This window comes from Crinia signifera, chromosome 5, assembly GCF_055691185.1.
Source record: "Crinia signifera chromosome 5, ASM5569118v1, whole genome shotgun sequence".
Taxonomy (NCBI): domain Eukaryota; kingdom Metazoa; phylum Chordata; class Amphibia; order Anura; family Myobatrachidae; genus Crinia; species Crinia signifera.
In genome coordinates this window covers 234,867,393-234,888,962 of record NC_139221.1, presented here as the reverse complement: position 1 = coordinate 234,888,962, position 21,570 = coordinate 234,867,393, and the positions used below count along the sequence as shown (strand labels likewise).

Below are 21,570 nucleotides of genomic sequence, written 5' to 3'. Positions count from 1 at the left end.
TCACCCTTGACGCAATATTCAAAATTGTTTACTGCAGCGTAAATTGTAACAATTTTGAATGATAATTTTCCAATAATTTTGATCAAAGCAAATGTTTAAAGATATCTTCTATTTTATTTAATCTGGAATCTCACACACAAAAAAAAAAAAAAAAGGAAAAAAAACACAGGTATAGCCTATATAGGGCCAGATTCATACACTATAAGCCCCAGTGTATCTCTAAATAAACAAAATTACAACTATTGCATAATTATGTATGAAAATATAAAAGCAATTTTAAAGCTTGTAATGTAATACTTAGCAATACTTAACGTTTATGTACAATCATGTGGCCAGCTGGGGATCATCATGTGGTCATGACGAAAGGCCTATTTTTATGTGGAGGCCTGGAGTTGCAGCTCCATCCGCCCATTGTTAATCTGGCTCTCAATCTATACATCGCTGAACCAGAAACCTGTTATACTACTCTTAGCCAAACAGGAATGACTATAGTGTATTTCTGTTTTGTAGTGAGTTTGTACACATAAAATGTACAAAGTATTTATTCCTACAGGTCGGTACCCTGCTAACCTGATCAATAGGGAGAAAAATACTATGGGCCTGATTCTGGTTCACTCGCAAAAGCAAATTCTCGAAACTCCTTAATGGACCAAACCATGTGCACTGCAGGTGGGGCTGATGTAGCATGTGCAGAGAGAATTAGATTTGGGTGAGTTATTTTGTTTATGTACAGAGTAAATACTTGCTGCTTTATTTTTACACTGCAATTTAGATAACAGTACAAACCCCACCAAATCTAACTCTCTGCACAGGTTACATCTGCCCCACCTGCAGTGCACATGGTTTTGTCCATTAAAGAGAGAGAATTTGCTTTTGTGAGTGAATCAGATTCAGGGCTTGGGTGTTAAAAGTGGGCACATTATAAAGTCTGAAGCATTCCAGATGATGGGTCCTACACTGGTTCTATTTTTATACCTCTATCAAATAGTACACATTCATGGGGCAAAAGCTTTAGTGTCATTTTAAAGTTGATACTTTTAAATATTAAGTGAAACATCAAACCAGTTTCACTTGTTTCCATGATTGCTAATTGCACTTTTTCTAGTAATGTAACGGTTTATGCTTGATGGCTTCTAATGGGATGCATACATATACGAAAGAATGACAGTCAGACAGAATAAAGACACTGGCATCCCAGGAGGGAATCCCAACAGGGGTCAGGTATATACCCTAACTATAGCCATCCCAGCTAGTGCCTAACCCCCATAACCCAGCGCCACCTAAACATAAGCCCCCCTTCTATGTTCGCAACACTAACCCTCCCGAAGCCTACCCCTAAGTGCACCCTAGTGCCCAAGCCTAACCCTCCCTGCATACTTCCGTTCAGGATGCTGGCAGTTGGGATTCTGGTGCCGGCATCCTCATGGATGTCAGCATTCTGGCACAGGTCTCCTGCAGATAGACAGTATGCCGGCATCATTTTTGTGACTACTTGCATCCCATCCCCTTATAAAACTCAGCACTTTGCCAATACCTTTCTCAGTATCTTACGTGTAAGAACTCTACATTACCTTCAAGTATCTACCAGATTGGCAAGTCTTTAAAGAGGTTTGTCCTTCTTCCTATACATACTACTTCAATTTAATTTCCCAGCCATAACTTGTAACCTGCCAAGTCTCAGTTATAGCCACTTATAAGAAAACGCAGAGGGGAATAGCAGAGCTTTGTATGGGGGCACACTTCTCATATGATTGACTGACTGTGGTGCTTGTGAGCCAAAAAAGTTATTTTCATTGGCTCACACTAAGAGGGGGGGGGGGGGGGGTAATCAATGTGCTGCCGCTATTCCCGAAGGGGGGAAATAGCGTTGGCTCTCTATAGAAGCCAGTAGTATAGAAGGGTTGATTTCGCACTGGATTCCTGCCTGTTGGTACTATGTACGTTAGAGTAATATACAAGGCAGTATGGACTCCTGTACCCCAAAGTAGTATGCTTGAAAAAAGCTATCCAATCATATAGGGTGGGAGGTGCTCCCCAAAGTCAGAAACAACATAAATTTACACATAGAAAAAGAAGACTTTCATTGGGGGCACAATTAGTAAAGGGAGGGATGTAGTGATTTGTTGAAATATTAAAACTTGGCGTTTATTTAGATAAATTTTGAAAATGGTCCTATGGTACCCTCTCAGTTTAAAGATCCGAGCCGGGTGTAGGACTAAAGAAGGGAATATAATGATATTCCACTAATATATTGGTTTACATACAGACTTACAAACATAAAACACTCACATGCACAGGGTGTAATAAATTACCCAGTGATTATATTAATTAGGTAATGACTGTCTCCAGGAAGGGACTGTATAGTTTAATTTCTAAACAATCTCAAAAGGAAGATTTACAGAAAGTTTCAAATAGAAGAATAGAGAGCTGTTAGCTTGGTCTCTCCACCTATCCTCCTACTTTCACCATCATGTTTCAGAGGATAGTGGTTCGGAGATTTCAAGGCAGTGAAGCTTATTTGCTCAGAAGTGATAGATTCACTATTTCCTTCTGCTGCTTGCTTTCATATGTGCGGCAGCACTGGTGTTTAAGTAACATTTACAGTACCGCCGTTCAATTGTCAGTCAAGTGAGAGAGGAAAGAAAAGGAGGAGGAGGTAGTGAGTATTCCTGTGCAACCAGCCTAATTCCAGGTTAGGTTTTAATGGATTGTATCGTTGCTATATTGGATACACACTGGCTGTTTAGTATTCAACAAATTGGTACAATGTATCCGTTAGGTTGCATAGCAAGAACAGTACACAAAAGAGATTAACAGGATATTAATTCCCAATCAGACTCTGCTGTCATCCCATCATTTTGAAGCGGATGGGTGATGAGAGATCTGGTGGGATATCTGTTAATTTACAGAAATAGATTTAGAAAAGCAAACTCTCTGCTCCTATGCGTTTAACATGTGGCTATAATCCTGATATCATGTACATTGCAGGAATAATGCCACCGGTCCCGCTAGTGAGAGGAGTTTATAGAATTCAAAGTATAGTGTTAATTTAAACAGAGATATTTGCTGCGTAATTAGTGAACTTAAAGTGTTCTTCAGGACTAATGTCCGTATTGTGCAGTCTATAGAAATATCAAAGGTCAGAATGTCTGCCCATATATAAAATTTCAAAAAACCGTACTGTTAGTCTTCCTTTAAACAGAGCAGCGAGAAAAGAAGAAACATATATTTGCACATAAGAAAGTAAGGCAGCAATGGCAAAATAACGGCTTACAACGGCGCCAATAAATTAGAGGTATAGCCTGCAGGCATATAATGGCACTGAACAGCCCCAAATGGATGGTGATAATCAGTAGAGATATAATGCCACTTATCTGGTGATGTATTCACCCTTCACTCGTGTCCGATAGAAGTATCAGTCCTTCCTGCCGTTCAGGACAAAAGTGCCTCCCGACGCGTATTTCAATGTGCTGGCGTCTGTCTCCTAATGCGCTCTGTTCAGTCTGCGTGCAGACTGTATTACCCGGTAGCGTATGACAGGCTCCGGTTGTGGGAGCGGACCTGTCACTGGGTATCACCCTGTGCGGTGACGTGGAACGTGGGAAAACGCGTTTCGCCCGTATTGGGCTTGATCACTTCCATTATATGCCTGCAGGCTATACCTCTAATTTATTGGCGCCGTTGTGAGCCGTTATTTTGCCATTGCTGCCTTACTTTCTTATGTGCAAATATATGTTTCTTCTTTTCTCGCTGCTCTGTTTAAAGGAAGACTAACAGTACGGTTTTTTGAAATTTTATATATGGGCAGACATTCTGACCTTTGATATTTCTATAGACTGCACAATACGGACATTAGTCCTGAAGAACACTTTAAGTTCACTAATTACGCAGCAAATATCTCTGTTTAAATTAACACTATACTTTGAATTCTATAAACTCCTCTCACTAGCGGGACCGGTGGCATTATTCCTGCAATGTACATGATATCAGGATTATAGCCACATGTTAAACGCATAGGAGCAGAGAGTTTGCTTTTCTAAATCTATTTCTGTAAATTAACAGATATCCCACCAGATCTCTCATCACCCATCCGCTTCAAAATGATGGGATGACAGCAGAGTCTGATTGGGAATTAATATCCTGTTAATCTCTTTTGTGTACTGTTCTTGCTATGCAACCTAACGGATACATTGTACCAATTTGTTGAATACTAAACAGCCAGTGTGTATCCAATATAGCAACGATACAATCCATTAAAACCTAACCTGGAATTAGGCTGGTTGCACAGGAATACTCACTACCTCCTCCTCCTTTTCTTTCCTCTCTCACTTGACTGACAATTGAACGGCGGCACTGTAAATGTTACTTAAACACCAGTGCTGCCGCACATATGAAAGCAAGCAGCAGAAGGAAATAGTGAATCTATCACTTCTGAGCAAATAAGCTTTACTGCCTTGAAATCTCCGAACCACTATCCTCTGAAACATGATGGTGAAAGTAGGAGGATAGGTGGAGAGACCAAGCTAACAGCTCTCTATTCTTCTATTTGAAACTCTCTGTAAATCTTCCTTTTGAGATTGTTTAGAAATTAAACTATACAGTCCCTTCCTGGAGACAGTCATTACCTAATTAATTTAATCACTGGGTAATTTATTACACCCTGTGCATGTGAGTGTTTTATGTTTGTAAGTCTGTATGTAAACCAATATATTAGTGGAATATCATTATATTCCCTTCTTTAGTCCTACACCCGGCTCGGATCTTTAAACTGAGAGGGTACCATAGGACCATTTTCAAAATGTATCTAAATAAACGCCAAGTTTTAATATTTCAACAAATCACTACATCCCTCCCTTTACTAATTGTGCCCCCAATGAAAGTCTTCTTTTTTTATGTGTAAATCCCTATAGAAGCCGCCAGGCCCGTTCTGCCGATAATGACTGTGGATTGTCACGATCCTGGCCGCAGATCGACAATCCACGGCTGTGTTTGCGGCCACGCCCCCTTTGCGCCGATCGGCAGGCGGGACATTGAATCAGCTGTTGTTTAAAACACTAACGGGCCAGGATCACGGCTTTCGGGAGGGATAGACAGCCGTGATCCTGGACTGAATACCCCCCCGAGTGGTTAGTCCTCATCTTTAATAGAATATCCAAATTTGCTCATTGTAAATTTAATTGTAATAAATGCTGAAATAAAAGATATTTAATGTCGGTACTTATCACGGCGCCCACAAAATCGGCCGCAAATCGCATGGAAAAAATCGGATGCGATTTTGCGGGCCGATTTTTCACTTTTTCCGGACAATTTGCATGCTGTTCCATTATTGCACACCCCCGATTTCCATCGTAGTGCATTGCATGCAATATAGTGGCATGTGATGCATGCCATGCGATGCATGTGAAGCGATTCGATTTGTAATTGTACAATCACCCTGATGGGTGATTACAATGTTAAATGCACCGCCATTTTTAACGCCACCCCCACTATCAACGCCAACCCGAAGCGTGGCGAGCCTGCGAGGGGCGGCGGTACGCATCCTCCGACCTTTTCATACCCCCACTATCCACGTCAGCGTGGAGTTGATTTCAGATAGTATGGCGAGCGCAGCGAGCCCAATGCATGGCGAGCGCAGCAAGCCCCGCGAGGGGACGCGGAATACATGTAAAGTAATCCGCGTCCGCTCGCCTCGCTGCGCTCGCCACACTATCTAAAATCAACTCCACGCCGACGTGGATAGTGGGGGTATGAAAAGGTCGGAGGACGCGTAACGCTGCCCCTCGTGGGCTCGCTACGCTTCGGGTTGGCGTTGATAGTGGCGTTAACAATGGGGGTGCATTTAACATTGCAAATCACATCGCATTGCATGCCACTTGCTGGCATGCGTTGCTATGCAATATTTAATTGTACAATCAGGGGCATTTTCCCGAAAATCACATCGCATACCATCGCATAGTACCTGTGGGTGTGCAAGGGCAAGGATGGAATAACATGCAAATTATCAGGAAATGGCCGAAAATCGGCAAAATATCGGACGCAAATCGGCCGATAAATCGGATGCCATATCAGATGCGATTTGGATGGAATCGGGCGCCGTGATAATACACAAGTACCTTAATGTCTATTACATTATATTACATTTCATAACAGGTTGACAAAATTATTTCAAGCACTTGACAAAATAGAGAATATGTTTACAATTCAATTTACATTCAGACAATAACAGTTTTAATGTATGGCATAACTACATTTAATATAAGAGAAGACAAACTTCATTAGGTATCCAGATGACAGTCAACAGGTTGACATGCATGGGAAACATGGTCAAAGTAGACAAGGCAAAGGTTGACATGAGTTTTTCGAAAAGTTTTAACTTTTTTTTTTTTTTTTTTTAAACTTCCATTCTCAAAGGCTATAGGTGAGAATGGTAAAGTGTGCAGAAGAAGCATTTTGCCTACAGCATGGCAATTGAAGTGAGGCATGCTAGTGGAAGTGGTACACTAATTAAGTGTCCATGTGCTAAAACCTACAAATGGACACAAAAACCCCCTTAAATTCATGCTGAATTTTCACGGGTCGACCTTCTGACCGTTGAACCTTTCATACCATATCCACTTACTTAAGAGATCCTGACAACCTTGGCTGCTGAAGAAGTTTGTCTGCATGGTTTAAGGCCATTAGATTATCGCCCAAAGCCAGAGCAACATAGGCACTGCAAGCGAGGACAGAACATCTGTAACAAAGGAGAAAAGATTGAAAAAAAAAAAAAAAATAGTGACTTCACTGAAATATTGCAAGAAAAACATACGGCTCCTAGTTGGTAATGTCCTTTATTTTCAAATGACCACTAAACCAGGACTGGCGAGTCCGACCATTTTGTCTGCAGTCATAATTTTTTTTACCAAACCCCCCCCCAAAAAAAGTTGAAGTATCCTTCGCAAAGATTGTAAAAAACATCTGGGCAGTACGGATGGTGTAATGGTTAGCATTACTGCCTCACAGCACTGAGATCATGGGTTCTATACCCACCATGGCCCTAACTGTGTGGAGTTTGTATATTCTCCCCATGCTTGCGTGGGTTTCCTCCGGGTACTCCGGTTTCCTCCCACAATCCAAAAATATACTGGTAGGCTAATTGGCTCCCAACAAAATTAACCCTAGAATTTCTGTGTGTGCGTGTACATGTGGTAGGGAATATAGATTGTAAACTGCACTGGGGCAGGGACTGATGTGAATGTTCGAATATTTCGAATAAATAAATTGATTGAGAGAATCCAGTTCAAGATCGCATATCATCTATCTCGCCAATGTAAAAATGCCTAAGATAGGTCTGTATAGATGTCGCTGGGACTGAGCCGGAGGTTGTAACTGCTGCCCATCTGTCCTCCGATTCGCCCCCCCTTCTGGCGGCGGCAAGCGGGATCGCATGTGAAACAATGCATGTGAAAGGTCCAAATAAGATATATCACATGCAATCCCGCCGCCTGGGAAGATCTCGGGTGGCTAAAGGGAGTTGGATGGCCCATTCATTGCTGCGTTACAGCGCAGTAGTGTATGGGAACCTTAAAACAGACTATCAAATTATATTGGCAAGTTATAGATTGGCAAAGCAAAAAAAAAAAGCACACAGATGAACATGTGGAAAGAGATATAGATTTGTGTGGGTTATATTTTTTCTGTGCAGGTAAATACTGGCTGCTTTTTTTTTTTTTACACTGTAATTTATATTTCAGTTTTAACACACGGCATTCAAAGCTAAAAGGTGCCTATAGACAGGTCCAATTAAGCCTGCTTGTATCCAATTCGGACGGATTGGGCCAATTTATCGGATGAAAACTGGCCAACAGCAGGCCAGATGGAATAAGTGTTCCTGTAGATCAGTGGTAGCCAACCCTAGCCCTCGAGAGCTACCAACAGTTCACAATTTCCAGACAACCTAGCTGCTGCACAGATGCAATCATTAATCACTGACACATTTTAAAAGATACACAGATTGAGCTAATTAGCTCACTTGTGATTCTGTGAGGAGACCTGCAAAACATGCACTGTTGGTAGCTCTCGAGGACTAGGGTTGGCTACCCCAGCTGTAGATCATACGTGCAGCACATATGAACTATCAGTTCGGACCCATCAGCAGCACATCGCGGGTGATTTTTAGCACCTAATGAAGGCCGTAGGTGTGCGCCAGCTAGCCCTCCCTAGAAGTGATCAGGTAGGTTGAAGGGAACTTGTGTATGGGGGCCTTAACTCTTTGCACATGTTACATCTGCCTCACCTGCAGTGCAGCATGATTTTGCCATTTTGCATGCTTTTTTGCTCTTCTGACAAAAGCTGAATCAGGCTCATAGAACCGTTTTTAACCCTTCAAGTGCCAACATCTATGAGATGCGCAAAATATCTGCTAAAAATGGCAACATATCTGAGTGATTTGCAAAATACTGGCTAAAAATGCCAGCGTTGCTCACATTTGTTATATTAATTTAAATAAAAAATGTTTTGTATTAAAAAAAAAAAAAAAAAAAGAATATATATATATATATATATATATATATATATATATATATATATATATATATATATATATATATATATATATATATCCTATATATGCTAAACATTACAGGTCATTATGATTAATAAAATGTTTGCTTGACAATTTTCACACCAATTTTGACAAATTTGCAGTAGCAAGGACAATGATCTTACATAATCTTTAAAACATAATAATGGGATGTAAAAGTGCTGAAGAACTTCCTTTCTTTCCAATTCAAAAAAACATTTTGTTGATATATTCGCCACTATCAAGAACCCTAACATTATAAAATGACAGCACCCCAACATAACACATTTCTCATCTGCCTGACACACCACATTGTACATTCATACATTGTGTGCCGCTGCTTTGCTCCCACAATGCTTTGCTGTGACGTATGCTGGCACCTCATAAATAAATTGTTTTTCAAACACACTGATTTAGGAACATTTGAGAAGCAAGAGCCTTGTGCCGAGCCCAAGGTGATAAGACCTGAGATTTACCACGTCCTCTTCCTGGATCACACAGAAAACATTCCTACAAGGAAATCCGAGCCACACATTGACTCCTTCAAACAATCACACAACAGGATATAAGCATATTAAATTAAGCCAGTGATTTCTGCACTGGACTCGCCCAACAGGCAGTCCTTCGTTTACCGGACGCAGGACTAATTGGAGGACTGTGATTAATTTAACATGACAATCAAGTTTACTTTGACCATTTTCTTTTTGTAATCTAGTAAATGTTTACTAATGCAATGATAAAGGTTAGTGTATATGTAAATTAAGTGTTTATACGAAAGAAAGAAAAAAAGTTCTATTATGCCCAAAACTAGTCTACAAGTCACCACATTTTTGCAATGATAAAAAAAAAATCTGAACCCAAATCTCTCCAAACAGATCTGTTCATGTATGGGGTGTACACACACACTTCAATTTGGACAGGTTTTAGATTCGATTTGGCTTCTAGAAGCAAAATCAAATCGAAATGTGTTACCTGCCTTCAATGCAGATTCGATCTCGATGCGCAGCCCCGGTATCGATAGCAAAAATAGACTTGTCAGGCTGGCGATCGAAGGCAGTGTATTGCTGCTCTATGGGTAGTATTCAATGAGGCCGGCGAGGGGGTTAAAAAGCGAGGATTGCAGAAAATCAGCTATCCTCGCTGTTTAACCCCCTCGCCAGCGGCTCGCCCTATTCAACGTTCTAGGGAAATCCTCGCCATCACAGGACGGCGAGAATTCCCGAAAACAGCGGGACCCTCGGCTAAAGCAGAAAATTCACTGTAATTAGCCGCGAGTCTCGCTGCTTCTGGAGCTGCATACGCCAATTCCCCCTCGCTCCAAAAAAAACGGAGCGAGGGGGAATTGGCGTATGAGGGGGGTGCGTTGAATACTGACAGGGTGAGTGGTGACAGCGAGCAGGAAGCCCTGCTCGCTGTCGCCGCTCTCCCACGGCATTGAATACACCCCTATGCAGCATAGCTCCATCCCTCCCCAGGTACGACTGCCTCCTTCCTGCTCGATTCTGCCGGAATTGACAGCCGCCAGATCGAACGCACCATAATGCTAACTTATTTCATAGATACCAACCCCTCCCCCCCAAAAAAAAATTAAATAAAATAAATATGTTGATGGGACTCTTGCACCAGTTTCATCAGAAAATAATACAACAGAACAGGGCTTCATTGGAAGAAGATGCAAAAGGGCAAGTGAAGCACAAAGATTTAGAAAATGATCTATTGTGTCACCAAATGAATTGAATAATCATATCTATAAAGAATTTGTACATTGTCAATGTTTTTACTTTCTTAGTAATTGGTTTAGACAATTTTAATGTTCATTAACATACATGTACCCCAAATATAGCACCCAAAACAGCACAATGGCAATACAGAGGATCTTAAAAAGTCATCACTTTCCCGCTTCATTTTTTTTTGTAACAATTCAATCACAACTTCTGAATTTGAAAAACATTTTTTGGCATTGATCTATAAAGTACAGAGTAAAATAATAATGATTCCCTCCACATTTGGTGGAGCTGCTGTTGGACGTTCAAAAGTTGACTACAGTAGCTGCATTTTCTCCTTCCTTCTTTAACATGTTACACTGCAGCTCTTGTTCCCACTATCCACAACGTCCAGCCTCTGGCAAACTTTCAAATGAAATTTACTTATGACATCCAAGACTCCTGTAAGTCCTTTGAAATGGTTTGAGAACCCTGGGCACTAGTTCATATTCTCAACACAACTTTTGCTGAGTAAATAAGCAATTGCCCTTCTTCTACAACAGGCATGGGGAACCTTTGGCACTCCAGATGTTGTTGGACTACACATCCCATCAATCCCTGCTACAGTTTTGCTGTTTGGTCATGCTAAAACTGTTGCAGGGCATGCTTGGATGTGTAGTTCAACAACTGGAGGGACAAAGGTTCCTCATCCACGGTTTATTCATTCTCTCTTTCACCCCTGGATTCTTACCCCACCCTCCCCAAGTTTTATTTTTTTTTCTCCCTCTTCGTTATCCTCCTTAAAAAGGTGATTTGTAACTGTGCCACTACCTACCTATCCTTGATCCTTATTATGTAGTTAAAAATGTAGCTTTTAATTTTTCTTCTGTTTTTCAATGACTGTAGAAATTTTTTTATTAAAAAAAAAAGGGTACTTGTTTCCTAGCACGGCCACAAATCTTGGCCATCGGGGGTAATTTTAGTGGCCTGCGACGCGACCGACGCCCCCGATTTTTCCATTGAAAACAGTGAAAAATCGGGTCGGTCGCGTCGTGTGCACCTAAAAATGCTTAAATGGTCCAACCGCGATTTCCCCATAGGGAACAATGTTAAATGCCTCAATTTACCCGCGATGACCCCGATTTCCCATAGGAAACAATGTTAAATGGATCAATTTACCCAAATCAGCATAGGGAAGAATGGTAAATGGGCCAGAAACCCAAAAAAAACCCCACAGAGCAGTGGAATGTCCCCCCAAAAGTAGTTGACGCCACCCCGCGATCAACGTAAACCCGAAGCGTGGCGAGCGCAGCGAGCGTCGGCGGTACGCGTCCTCCGACCTTTTCATGCCCTACTATCCACGTCGGCGTGGAGTTGAGAATAGAATAGTGTGGCTAACGCAGCGAGCCACCGAGCCCGAAGCGTGGCGAGCGCAGCGTTCCTTCGCGGGCTTCCCAGGTGTCGGCGTCGCGAGGGGACGCGTATAACTGTGAAGGTATCCGCGTCCGCTCGCCACGCTTCGGTGGCTCGCCACACTATTCTATTCTCAACTCCACGCCGACATGGATAGTAGGGCATGAAAAGGTCGGAGGATGCGTACCGCCGCCCCTCGCGGGCTCGCTGCGCTCACCACGCTTCGGGTTCATGTTGATCGCGGGGTGGCGTATAGTACTTTTGGGGGGACATTTTTATGTTCAGGGGTGTTTTTGGCACATTTAACATTGTTCCCTATGATAATTTGGGTAAATTGATCCATTTCACATTGTTTCCTATGGGAAATCGGGGTGATCGCGGGTAAATTGAGGCATTTAACATTGTTCTCTATGGGGAAATCGCGGGCATCGCGTCTGGCCCATCGCACCCGATTTTTTTAGCGGCCGCGATGGCCCCGATTTTACCCCTGATGACCGCGATTATGATCGTTGTGGCCGTGCTAGGAAACAAGTACCAAAAAAAGCAACTGGAACCTTTTCGCACAAAAAGAATCCAAAATTAGAAAGGACTAGAATGTAAAAAGCAAATCATTCACCATGTCACTTGTGTGCACCTAAGCAATGTGTTTATCTAGAAAATGATACATTGCCCAAGCCAGTAAGAAATCCAGAAATAACCCATTTTCAATTGGGTTGTAAATGTAAATATCACAATATCTTTCGGGTCAGAAAAGTAATGAATTTCCAAACAAATTTTTTTAAATGCAGACAGACAAAAAGCATTCTACACAGGTCAATGGTTATAGGGCACAAACATGAGAAAATACACGAGACCATTTGCAATGGCATTAAACACATTCAGACCCAACTTCTTACTCAAATTTGGATCAAGGTGGTGACCAATAACCCACCAAAATGTATCTGTGGGTAACTTTTTGCTCTGATGGCTATCCAATTAAAGCTGGCACAAGTGAAATGCCTAGGGCTAGTAAAAAAAGGCAGTTTAGTTTTCATGTGAAAACAGGGCTGCCACCACAGAAACATGTTTCACTGAAATAATCTGTTTTTCGCAAATAAACTTTTCATTTTTGGCATCCTAATAGGATTGCCTGGATAAAGAATATCGGCAAAAAGTAGGGAAAATCAATTATTTTCCATAACTAATTGGATACCCCTATATGTATGAAACTACAGCCATATTGCCTTGAGAAGGGTAACCCCTCACAAATTTGTTGTGATACATCAAGAGCACTTATAAGATAACGCCACCAGGCATTGACCAAGCTACAGGAGTCAGCAGCAGTGTTTCGCAACCTCAGTCCTCAGGAGCCATAACTAGTGTTCCCGCTAGGCTGTTTTAGCTGGGCGCTGCGCCCTGCCCGATTTTTAAAGAGCAAAATGCGCCCTGCCCCTCTCGCAGCGCCCCACTAAAACAGCCTGCCTCCTACTCTTATGGTGATACCGGGGAAGCCCGGCGCCACAGTATATAGCGGTGCCCGGCGCTTCCCCGGCAGTGCAGAGCCTTCGGGGTGGCCGGGCCTGCCCCCTTCAGTGATGACGGTGGCTGGGCCCACCCCTTTTCTTGACAGCCACGCCCCTTTTGTGGTGCCGGCGGCCCGGGACCGCCCAGAACATTGACGTCAGCGGGCCCGGTCCGCCCCCTTGATGCTGTCCCCGTGCAACAGTGCCCTGCCCGCCCCTGTTCCTAGAAGGAACACTAATAACAGTTTACATATTTCAAATGACCCAGCAGGTGTATTATATGGTCCCATATTAAAGAGCCAGAGGTGACTTATAAGAAAACATTTGAGGTCCTGAGGACGGATTCAGTATGAAATCCCGTCGTTCGGGATCCCGGCGTTCAAAATCCCGACGCCGGAATCCCGACAAGGGGGGGGACGTGGATCGCCCCCCCTTGCGGGCTCGCTGCGCTCGCCACGCAGGGGGCCCGGTGCCTCGCTACGCTCGGCACGCTAATTTATTCTCCCTCCAGGGGTGTCGTGGACACCCACGGAGGGAGAAAGTGTCGGGATTTCGGCGGTCGGGATTCTGAACGCCGGGATCCCGACCGCCGGGATTTTAACTGCATCCCCTGAGGACCAAGCTTAAAAATGACTGACGTACATTACTACACTAGTAGCCACAGTTGGGCAAGTTAAGACTCTTAGGGAGGTATTTCTGCCTGATATTTCCAGGCGGAAATAGTCAGTTTTCATCAAGAATAGGTTGAACTTACATTCGACCTATTTAATGTCAGGTCCGTTTTTTCCCACTGTCAGAGAAGATTCCAACAGTCGTAAAGCACATGGATCGGCAAAAACAGCCACAGGTTGATGAAAACAGGTGATAATTTGACAATCCAGCATCAGTTTTTGACAATGCAGATTCAACTTCATTAAAAGGTCAAATCTGATTGCAGATATTTCTGCCCGTCCGAAATATCAGCCAGTATTGAATAGCCCCCTTAAAAGGCTGCTGATAGAGAAGAAATACCCCAAAATTCTCAATGAATTGGAAATCGTATTTGCTCTGCAGATGTACATAACTTGGATGTTCAAATTATAGCTAAGAGTAGAACAAAATGTACCATTCAATAAGAACAAAAAGATTAATGATGTACTGTATATACTAGAGTATAAATCGACCCGAATATAAACCTAATTTTACAACAAAAAACTGGGAAAAAAAACGTATTGACTCAAGTGGGACCCTCACTCGAGTATAAGCCGAGGGGGGCTTTTTCAGCAAAAAAAAAAAGTTCTGAAAAAGTAGCCTTATACTCGAGTATATATGGTACGTTTATAATTAAAAGTTAGTGCATAGTTGTTTATTGCAGATTAATATGATTGTGTACATGTATTCTTCAGTGTTTTGTTTTTTTTAATAAAAAACACACATCCCGTTTATTGCAGCTGGTAGTTACCTTATAAATATACTTTTATGCTTATTTACATCTTAACTTAAATGCGTCCATATTGTTTTTCTTTTCCCCTATTGTGCATTTGGGCTGTTACAACTGGAGTCTTCTTGTAACTGCCAAACCCGTTTGCATCTCACAGCACGTCAGATCTCATGGCGAAGCATGGGGTTTCTTTATTTTTCTACTCCCAGGAGGCACCCACTTTAATTATACTCAAAATAGGAGGAGAAGCCTCTTCGTGCAAGTACCGCTGTGTCTTTTTTACAAGTGTCACAACCAATCTGAGTGCAGACAAAAAGTTTATAATAATGAAAGAAGTTCATTTAAGTTTAGCAAGAATCTGCCCAACCTACACATAATGGATGCCAGTAGTGCATGTTTTCCACAGGCTCCCATATAGCATAACTGGATGTCTCAGTAACAGCACTGTGATGAGAGAAATACTCAATGCGTTACAAGTTACAGTCAACTCCAATCATATTACTTCAGTCATTAAAGAAAATGTACATGCTCTTGGCTGTGCAATAACACGTTTCATTTTACCACACCTAGTATCTTCTACACACAGTAGTGGAATGATGCACGTACAAAAGTAATTGGAATTAAAAAAAAAAAAAAAATAAAGTATATCAGGATAACATGGCAAAAAAAAAAAAAATCTAAATACTTCAGCTTCTTAAACTGCACTTTGCGACTAATCTTTTTAGTCTAAAAAACGTACGCATCAGTACATTTCTTAAATTACACAGCTAAGCCAAGGAACATTTGGCTATGCTTTGCTTTTATAGGACCACACAGACATACACAAAAGCCTTTCTAAAAGGGAGCTGTGCCACGTGTGTGAGGGAGACTGCCATTAATTCTAAGTAACAGCATTTTCAAAATGAAATGTCAGATCAGTTAAGTGTTTGCCCAACCAAGTTAGACAGATTTGTGGAGCAGAAGAATCCCAAGTCCAAGCAACATTTACAAATTGCTTAATCCAAAGCCTTGTGACTCTACAACTTTCCAAGACATTGTTCCTTTCCTTAACCCCTTCATAACGGGAGGGTTTAATGAAAGATAAGACAACATTTGATTGTTTTGCTTTATGTTGGTTAAACTGAGAATGAATGTTCTGTAGCTGAACTATTTAGTTTTTTCTAAAAATTTGGTCTTCTCTTTTTGGTAAAAAAGGGAAATAAAGGACTGTCCATGCAATTTAGAGGTAAAGTCATTTCAAATAAAATTAGGGTTACAAAATTCATACGCTACAGCAGTGATTCCAACTCAAAATCCTCATGTATGCCCAACAGGTTATGTTTTAACGATGTCTCTCTAGGCAAATAGGGGAGATGATTACCCACCCCGCAAAATACATTAACTCACCTGTGCATGATTAGAGACATACATTTTTTTTTTTTTATATAATAGCATTGATTTGGTTTGTTTTGTGGATAACAACTTATTTGAATTAGTTTTAAATTATTTTCATCATATTACTTACTCAGATGCTCTTTCTGATAATGTAGTATAGTGGAAGTCTTTGCTACCTCTTAAATGTCACAAGATTTCCATTGGTCAGTATGCAAGACCAGGCATCCCATTGATATGTATATAACGTATAGTAAATGTCATGTACAAATGTGAAAACAGATACTTCAGTGGAAGTAACCGTACAGTAATGTCAATTTCAGTGGAAGTTGTCCTGCTGAATTTATACACTTCACCTTATAACCAGATAATCCTATCCTGTAAATAGGATAGCTGGTTCGGAAAAAAATGAAATTTGAAAATCTTGTTGAATGAAGTTATTTACTTACTTTTGTGGCACAACCATATTCAAGCATGTTAGCACATTAAAAAGGCCAATTAATAGGTAGGATAGTCCACAATTACTACATGTGTATGTTTCTGTAATTGTAATTCAGTTAATTACCAGCAGAGTGACCTGTGAAGGCCAAATGAGCGTAAGGGCTGGTATATGGGCATAGCCCATTAGATCTGACCAACAAAAAATGACCCAAAAGACAAGCAATGGTAAATGTATGGAGTGTCTTTTCAACCCTCAATACAATGTTTTTCTCACATGAATTATCTTGGCTAATCTTCATTGACTATTGACACAGAAAGCCACGAAAATGTGTGTGTGTTCTATCATACATGGGTAAAATTTTGAGCAGACTACTTTCTAAAGCAGGGCATACACTATACAATCATCTGGCAGATCTGGTTGGTTGGATTGAAAATCTGGCAATGGATGACAGCAAATGATAATAAAACATTTGAAACCAAACTCTGGAGAAATGGACAAAACCGTTGTTTACACAAATTGGTCACATTTATTTATTGAAAACCACCGTTGTCTACGTGTATTATTGGGGAGTGCCGCCGCAAGAAATTGGCTTTATTTAAAAACCACACATTTCTAATGTCCTCCAAACATGATGCCTGGCATTCACGCCAAAGAGTTCAATCTTTGCCCCATAAGACCATTGAATTTTGTTTCTCATGGTCTAAGAGTCCTACAGGTGCATTTTGTCAAACTCCAGGTTGGTTGTCATGTGTTTTTTTTTTTACTAAGGAGTGGCTTCCGTCTGGCCACTCTACAAAACAGGCCCGATTGGAGAAAGGAGAACCTTCCAGAATGACAACCATCTCTGCAGCAATCAACCAAAAAAGAATGCTGGTAGCTCTGACAGAGTGACCATCAGGCTTTTTGTCTGTCATCTCCCTGACTAGGGCCTTTCTCCCCCAATCGCTCAGTTTAGACAGCCAGCCAAGCTCTACAAGAGTCCTGGTGGTTCCATTCTTCCTTCATTTACGGATGATGCAGGCCACAGTGCTAATTTGAGCCTACAAAGCAGCAGGTATTTTTCTGTACCCTAGCCCAGATTTATGCCTTGAGACACTCCTTTCTCCGAGGTCTACAGACAATTCCTTTGACTTTGTAATGCTTGGTTTGTGCTCGTACATGCACGCACGGTCAAGTGTGGGACCTTATATATAGACAGGTGTGTGCCTTTCCAAATCATGTCCAATCAACAGGTGTACGAACATCTTAAGGACAATCTGATAACCGGATCCCCCTGAGCACAACTTTGCTGGCTGTGAATACTTATGTACATGGGTTTACTTTTTTTCTATTTTAATAAACTTGCAAAAATGTTTTCACATTGTCATTATGGGGTACTAATAAGCCTGCTATAAGCAAAGAGAGAAAGATGTCGTTTCACTCGCTGCCAACATATGGCAGTGTTTCGGAGACATACAAACGGACACACGAGAGAGAGAGAGAGAGAGAGAAAGAGAGAGAGAGAGAGAGAGAAAGAGAGAGAGAAAGAGAGAGAGAAAGAGAGAGAGAAAGAGAGAGAGAAAGAGAGAGAGAAAGAGAGAGAGAAAGAGAGAGAGAAAGAGAGAGAGAGAGGGGGGTTTGTTTGTAGAATTTTGAGGGAAAATTAATGTATTCGATTTTGGAATAAGGCTGTAACATAACAATATGTGGAACAAGTGAAGCGCTGTGAATACTTTTTGGATAAATGCATCAACAACTACGAAGCACTGAGAAAAAAAACGTTTGTAAAACCATGGAGTTCGGAGAGAAGATTTCATTTTGACAGCAGATGTTTCTTTAGTATGCTTGTACTATTTTTTTTACGGTAAGAATAATAAATCTAGAATTAAAGGAAAACTGTTAACTAATACCCAAGTCCATAGAGGGAAAGATTGAGGACTATAAAGCAAAAGCAGTAGCTTTGCATCAACATATAAATTGAGTTTATTACATGTAAACTGGGCCCCTGAACCAGAGCTATCCATGTGGAAAATCCCAAGTCGGGAAATGCCAGTCAACAAAAATTTATGAGCAGAGACCACTGCATTTGTTTCAGGATGCAAATCAGTATTAACTCCATGCTGGAGCAACTGCAGAACAATAACCCCATCAGAATGTATTTTAAAAGACAGTAAAAGTAAAGACAACTGGAAGGAAAATACTGAAGAACTGTTATTGAGTATTAAAGTAGTAAAAATAATGAAAAAAAAAAGTGTAAAAAAAAAAAAGTAAGGAGTTAATTGAAGCAAAACAAGAACAGGGAGGAGAAGTGGTAAAAAGTGGGATCTAGAGAAGGAAAACTTCAATAGAAGTAGGGTGAATGAGCCACTGAATAAACATGTTCAGGTTTAATACATGAAAACTAGTTTTAGGAGTCTCATTTATGATTACATTAATTTATACTTATTTGGTGGCTTGTCATTTCTGCACCTTTTCTGGCTGTAAATTTCCATTCCTTCAATCTTTAAACCAAAGTTTATTTAAAAAAAAAAAAAAAAAAAGACCTTGTAAAGAGTATAATACAGGTCACCAAATAGATTTCATTTTGTATCTTCTACATACACCGACAACTTAACCAACAAAATTTCCTAACCTTCATTCACTAAACCATGGGTGGCCAACCAGAGGCCATGAGACAAAAAAAATGTTATGGTAAGACAAAGTCGACACCATTCAGAAAACCGGTGTGGCCTAGCAACCACGCCCCATTTTTAAATAGGTTGTGGCCTAGCTGGCACAAAGACGTGGCCCATTTTTGCATCTTTCGAATGACATTTGTAGAAGCATGACCTTGTGTCTTCTTGATAGGCTGGGGGGGTGAGACAAGCATATTGAAAACGCACACGTTCTGTAATCTTCCCAATACAAAAAATGTTATTACCTTTTTACTTTGCTGGAATTTATTAGTCTGACTTTTGACAATTGTTTTCAATCATTTTTTAATTCTGGCTTGTATGCGGTTGAAGCTACTCGCAGTAATTATCTCATATTTGTGTTTAAAAGAACATGCATATGTAAATGATGGTGAGGACACTTACCAGTTTTTGTCAGCAAAGGTTCTTTAGATGGAAAAAGAGACTATCTAGAAGTTCATGCATTACAACAGTGGTAAGCAGAACAGCATCCCCAAAAGCCAATCATCTCGAATGCAGACTTAGATGGACTACAACGGCACACTGGGTTCCACTCTTGTTATAAGAAAGGAAACGGAGGCTACATTGTACACAGTCTCACCAATATGGAACAGTTGAAAATTGGGGAAACTGTGTTCCCGATTCTCTGTATCTTCAGCAACATGCAGATTAGAATTGCGGTCACAATCTGACAATTAATAAGAGTACATCAACAGTTCAGGTCGCTAGTAGCAGTGTGCCACAAATAGGCCTCTTTAATATCAATTAAGGAGCCCGATGTTCACTTTAATATCACATGATCATCAGCCTACATGAATATTGGTTACTGAGCACGTGGCCCTTAACGGCCAAAACCTACCCATATTCTAATGAATATTTGCAACAGAACACCACGTCGCCTCAGCCTTCATCCATAAACATAATAAGTAATGTGTACTTCAATTTTCTCCAAATTCACTAGCTCTCAACCCATCCCAATAGTCACTGCACTACTGTCCAGCTAACAGATCTGCAACGATTGCATGATGCGGTCATATCAATATGAACCAGAATCTACATGGAATGCTTCCAGTAGCTATGTAAATCTACACATTGAATTTAGACTATTCTGGAGGCAAAGTTTGTTCATACCCAACACTAGAAAGATGTACGTTATAAAGAGACCACTGAGTACTTCTGCAAAAGCACATGTGTACCTGTCTTTCTTGGTTTCTATTCTACTCATAGCAACCACTGCCTTTTATCTGTACTATTCCACTCTGGAACAGTAACTAACGTGTGCAAATTACATTTTGGATGAGCATAGAATTCTCAATCAAATCACTTGAAAAAATATGCGGAAACCATCAAAGATCTTCATGAGGGTAGGGATCACAAGGGCATTAGCTTGGGAAGTGGAGGTGAGATAGTATGTTTGTTGGATTCATGCACCTTTCAAACCCAGTGCAGTTACTCTTTCCTGAATATATGAGTTCCTCTTTTCTGCCTGGTGTGTCGCTCTCGGCTTTAGTTCTTCTCACAGAGTCTGGTATGTTTCGCAGAACTGATAAACACACTATACTATGCTAGAAACATCAAAGCACACAGACAAACAAGATGAACTGCAAAGGTGCAAGGTGCTAGAATAAACAATATAGGGTGATTCAGGTGGGCTCACAAATCACATTTGGCTTGCTAATAGAAAAAACCATGCGCACTGCAGGTGGGGCAGATGGAACATTTACAGAGAGTGTTAGATTTGGGTGGAGTGTGTACTTCAAACTGATATCTATATTGCAGCGTAAAAATAAAGCAGCCAGTATTTACTCTGCACAGAAACAAAGTAACTCACCCAAATCTAACTCTCTCCACAGGTTACATCTGTCCCACCTGCAGAGCACATGGTTTTGCACATTAGCAAACCAAAGGTGCTGTGAGAACAAACTGGAATCAGGCCCCAGGTTTGTATGGGGCTAAAAAGTGTTTGAAAAGTCTTTCACAACTTAACCAAGAAAAAAACAAACATACAGATGGAGCAGCTCTCACTGCCCATCTCCCCGATAGTAATATTTGAGCACAGATCAAATGGATAAATGTGGCACTCTGCATATTACGGTTGCTTGCCTGTACAATGCCTTATTGTGTCCGGCCGGTAAGGTTTAACCCTTTCAGTACCAACAGTTCTGTGAGATGTGCAAAATATCCTCTAAAAATGCCACATTTGTTATATAAATTCAAATAAAAAATATTGTGTAAAAAACATTAAGGTAAACGTGTCAGCTCGTTCTGATGAATAAAAATGTTTGCTTGGCAATATTCACACCTATTTTGACAAATTCATTTTGCTCTCGAAGAGTTAACACAGCCAGCTGAACAGAAATGGTTATAAACCATGTCATTTTAGTCAGGTAATTTTATATATATTTAAGTTTTTATTCTGGCAGAAACAGGTCCTTTAAATGGATTGCTACAGATATTTTCAATTATAATTTCATATTCATTCAAATATTCCTGAGGATACTCATGCTA

At 40.9% G+C, this 21,570-nt stretch overlaps 1 protein-coding gene across 5 annotated transcripts in view; it reads right to left on the bottom strand.

The window, feature by feature from the left end:
• Nucleotides 1–21,570, bottom strand: part of CNOT10 (CCR4-NOT transcription complex subunit 10) — an 83,449-nt gene that overhangs the window by 13,429 nt on the left and 48,450 nt on the right. For all 5 annotated transcript variants that reach the window (XM_083188659.1, XM_083188661.1, XM_083188662.1 and 2 more), the window contains one exon: nt 6,620–6,733. In XM_083188659.1, the coding sequence (XP_083044785.1) occupies nt 6,620–6,733 (114 nt within the window). The remainder of the gene's footprint in view (nt 1–6,619; nt 6,734–21,570) is intronic.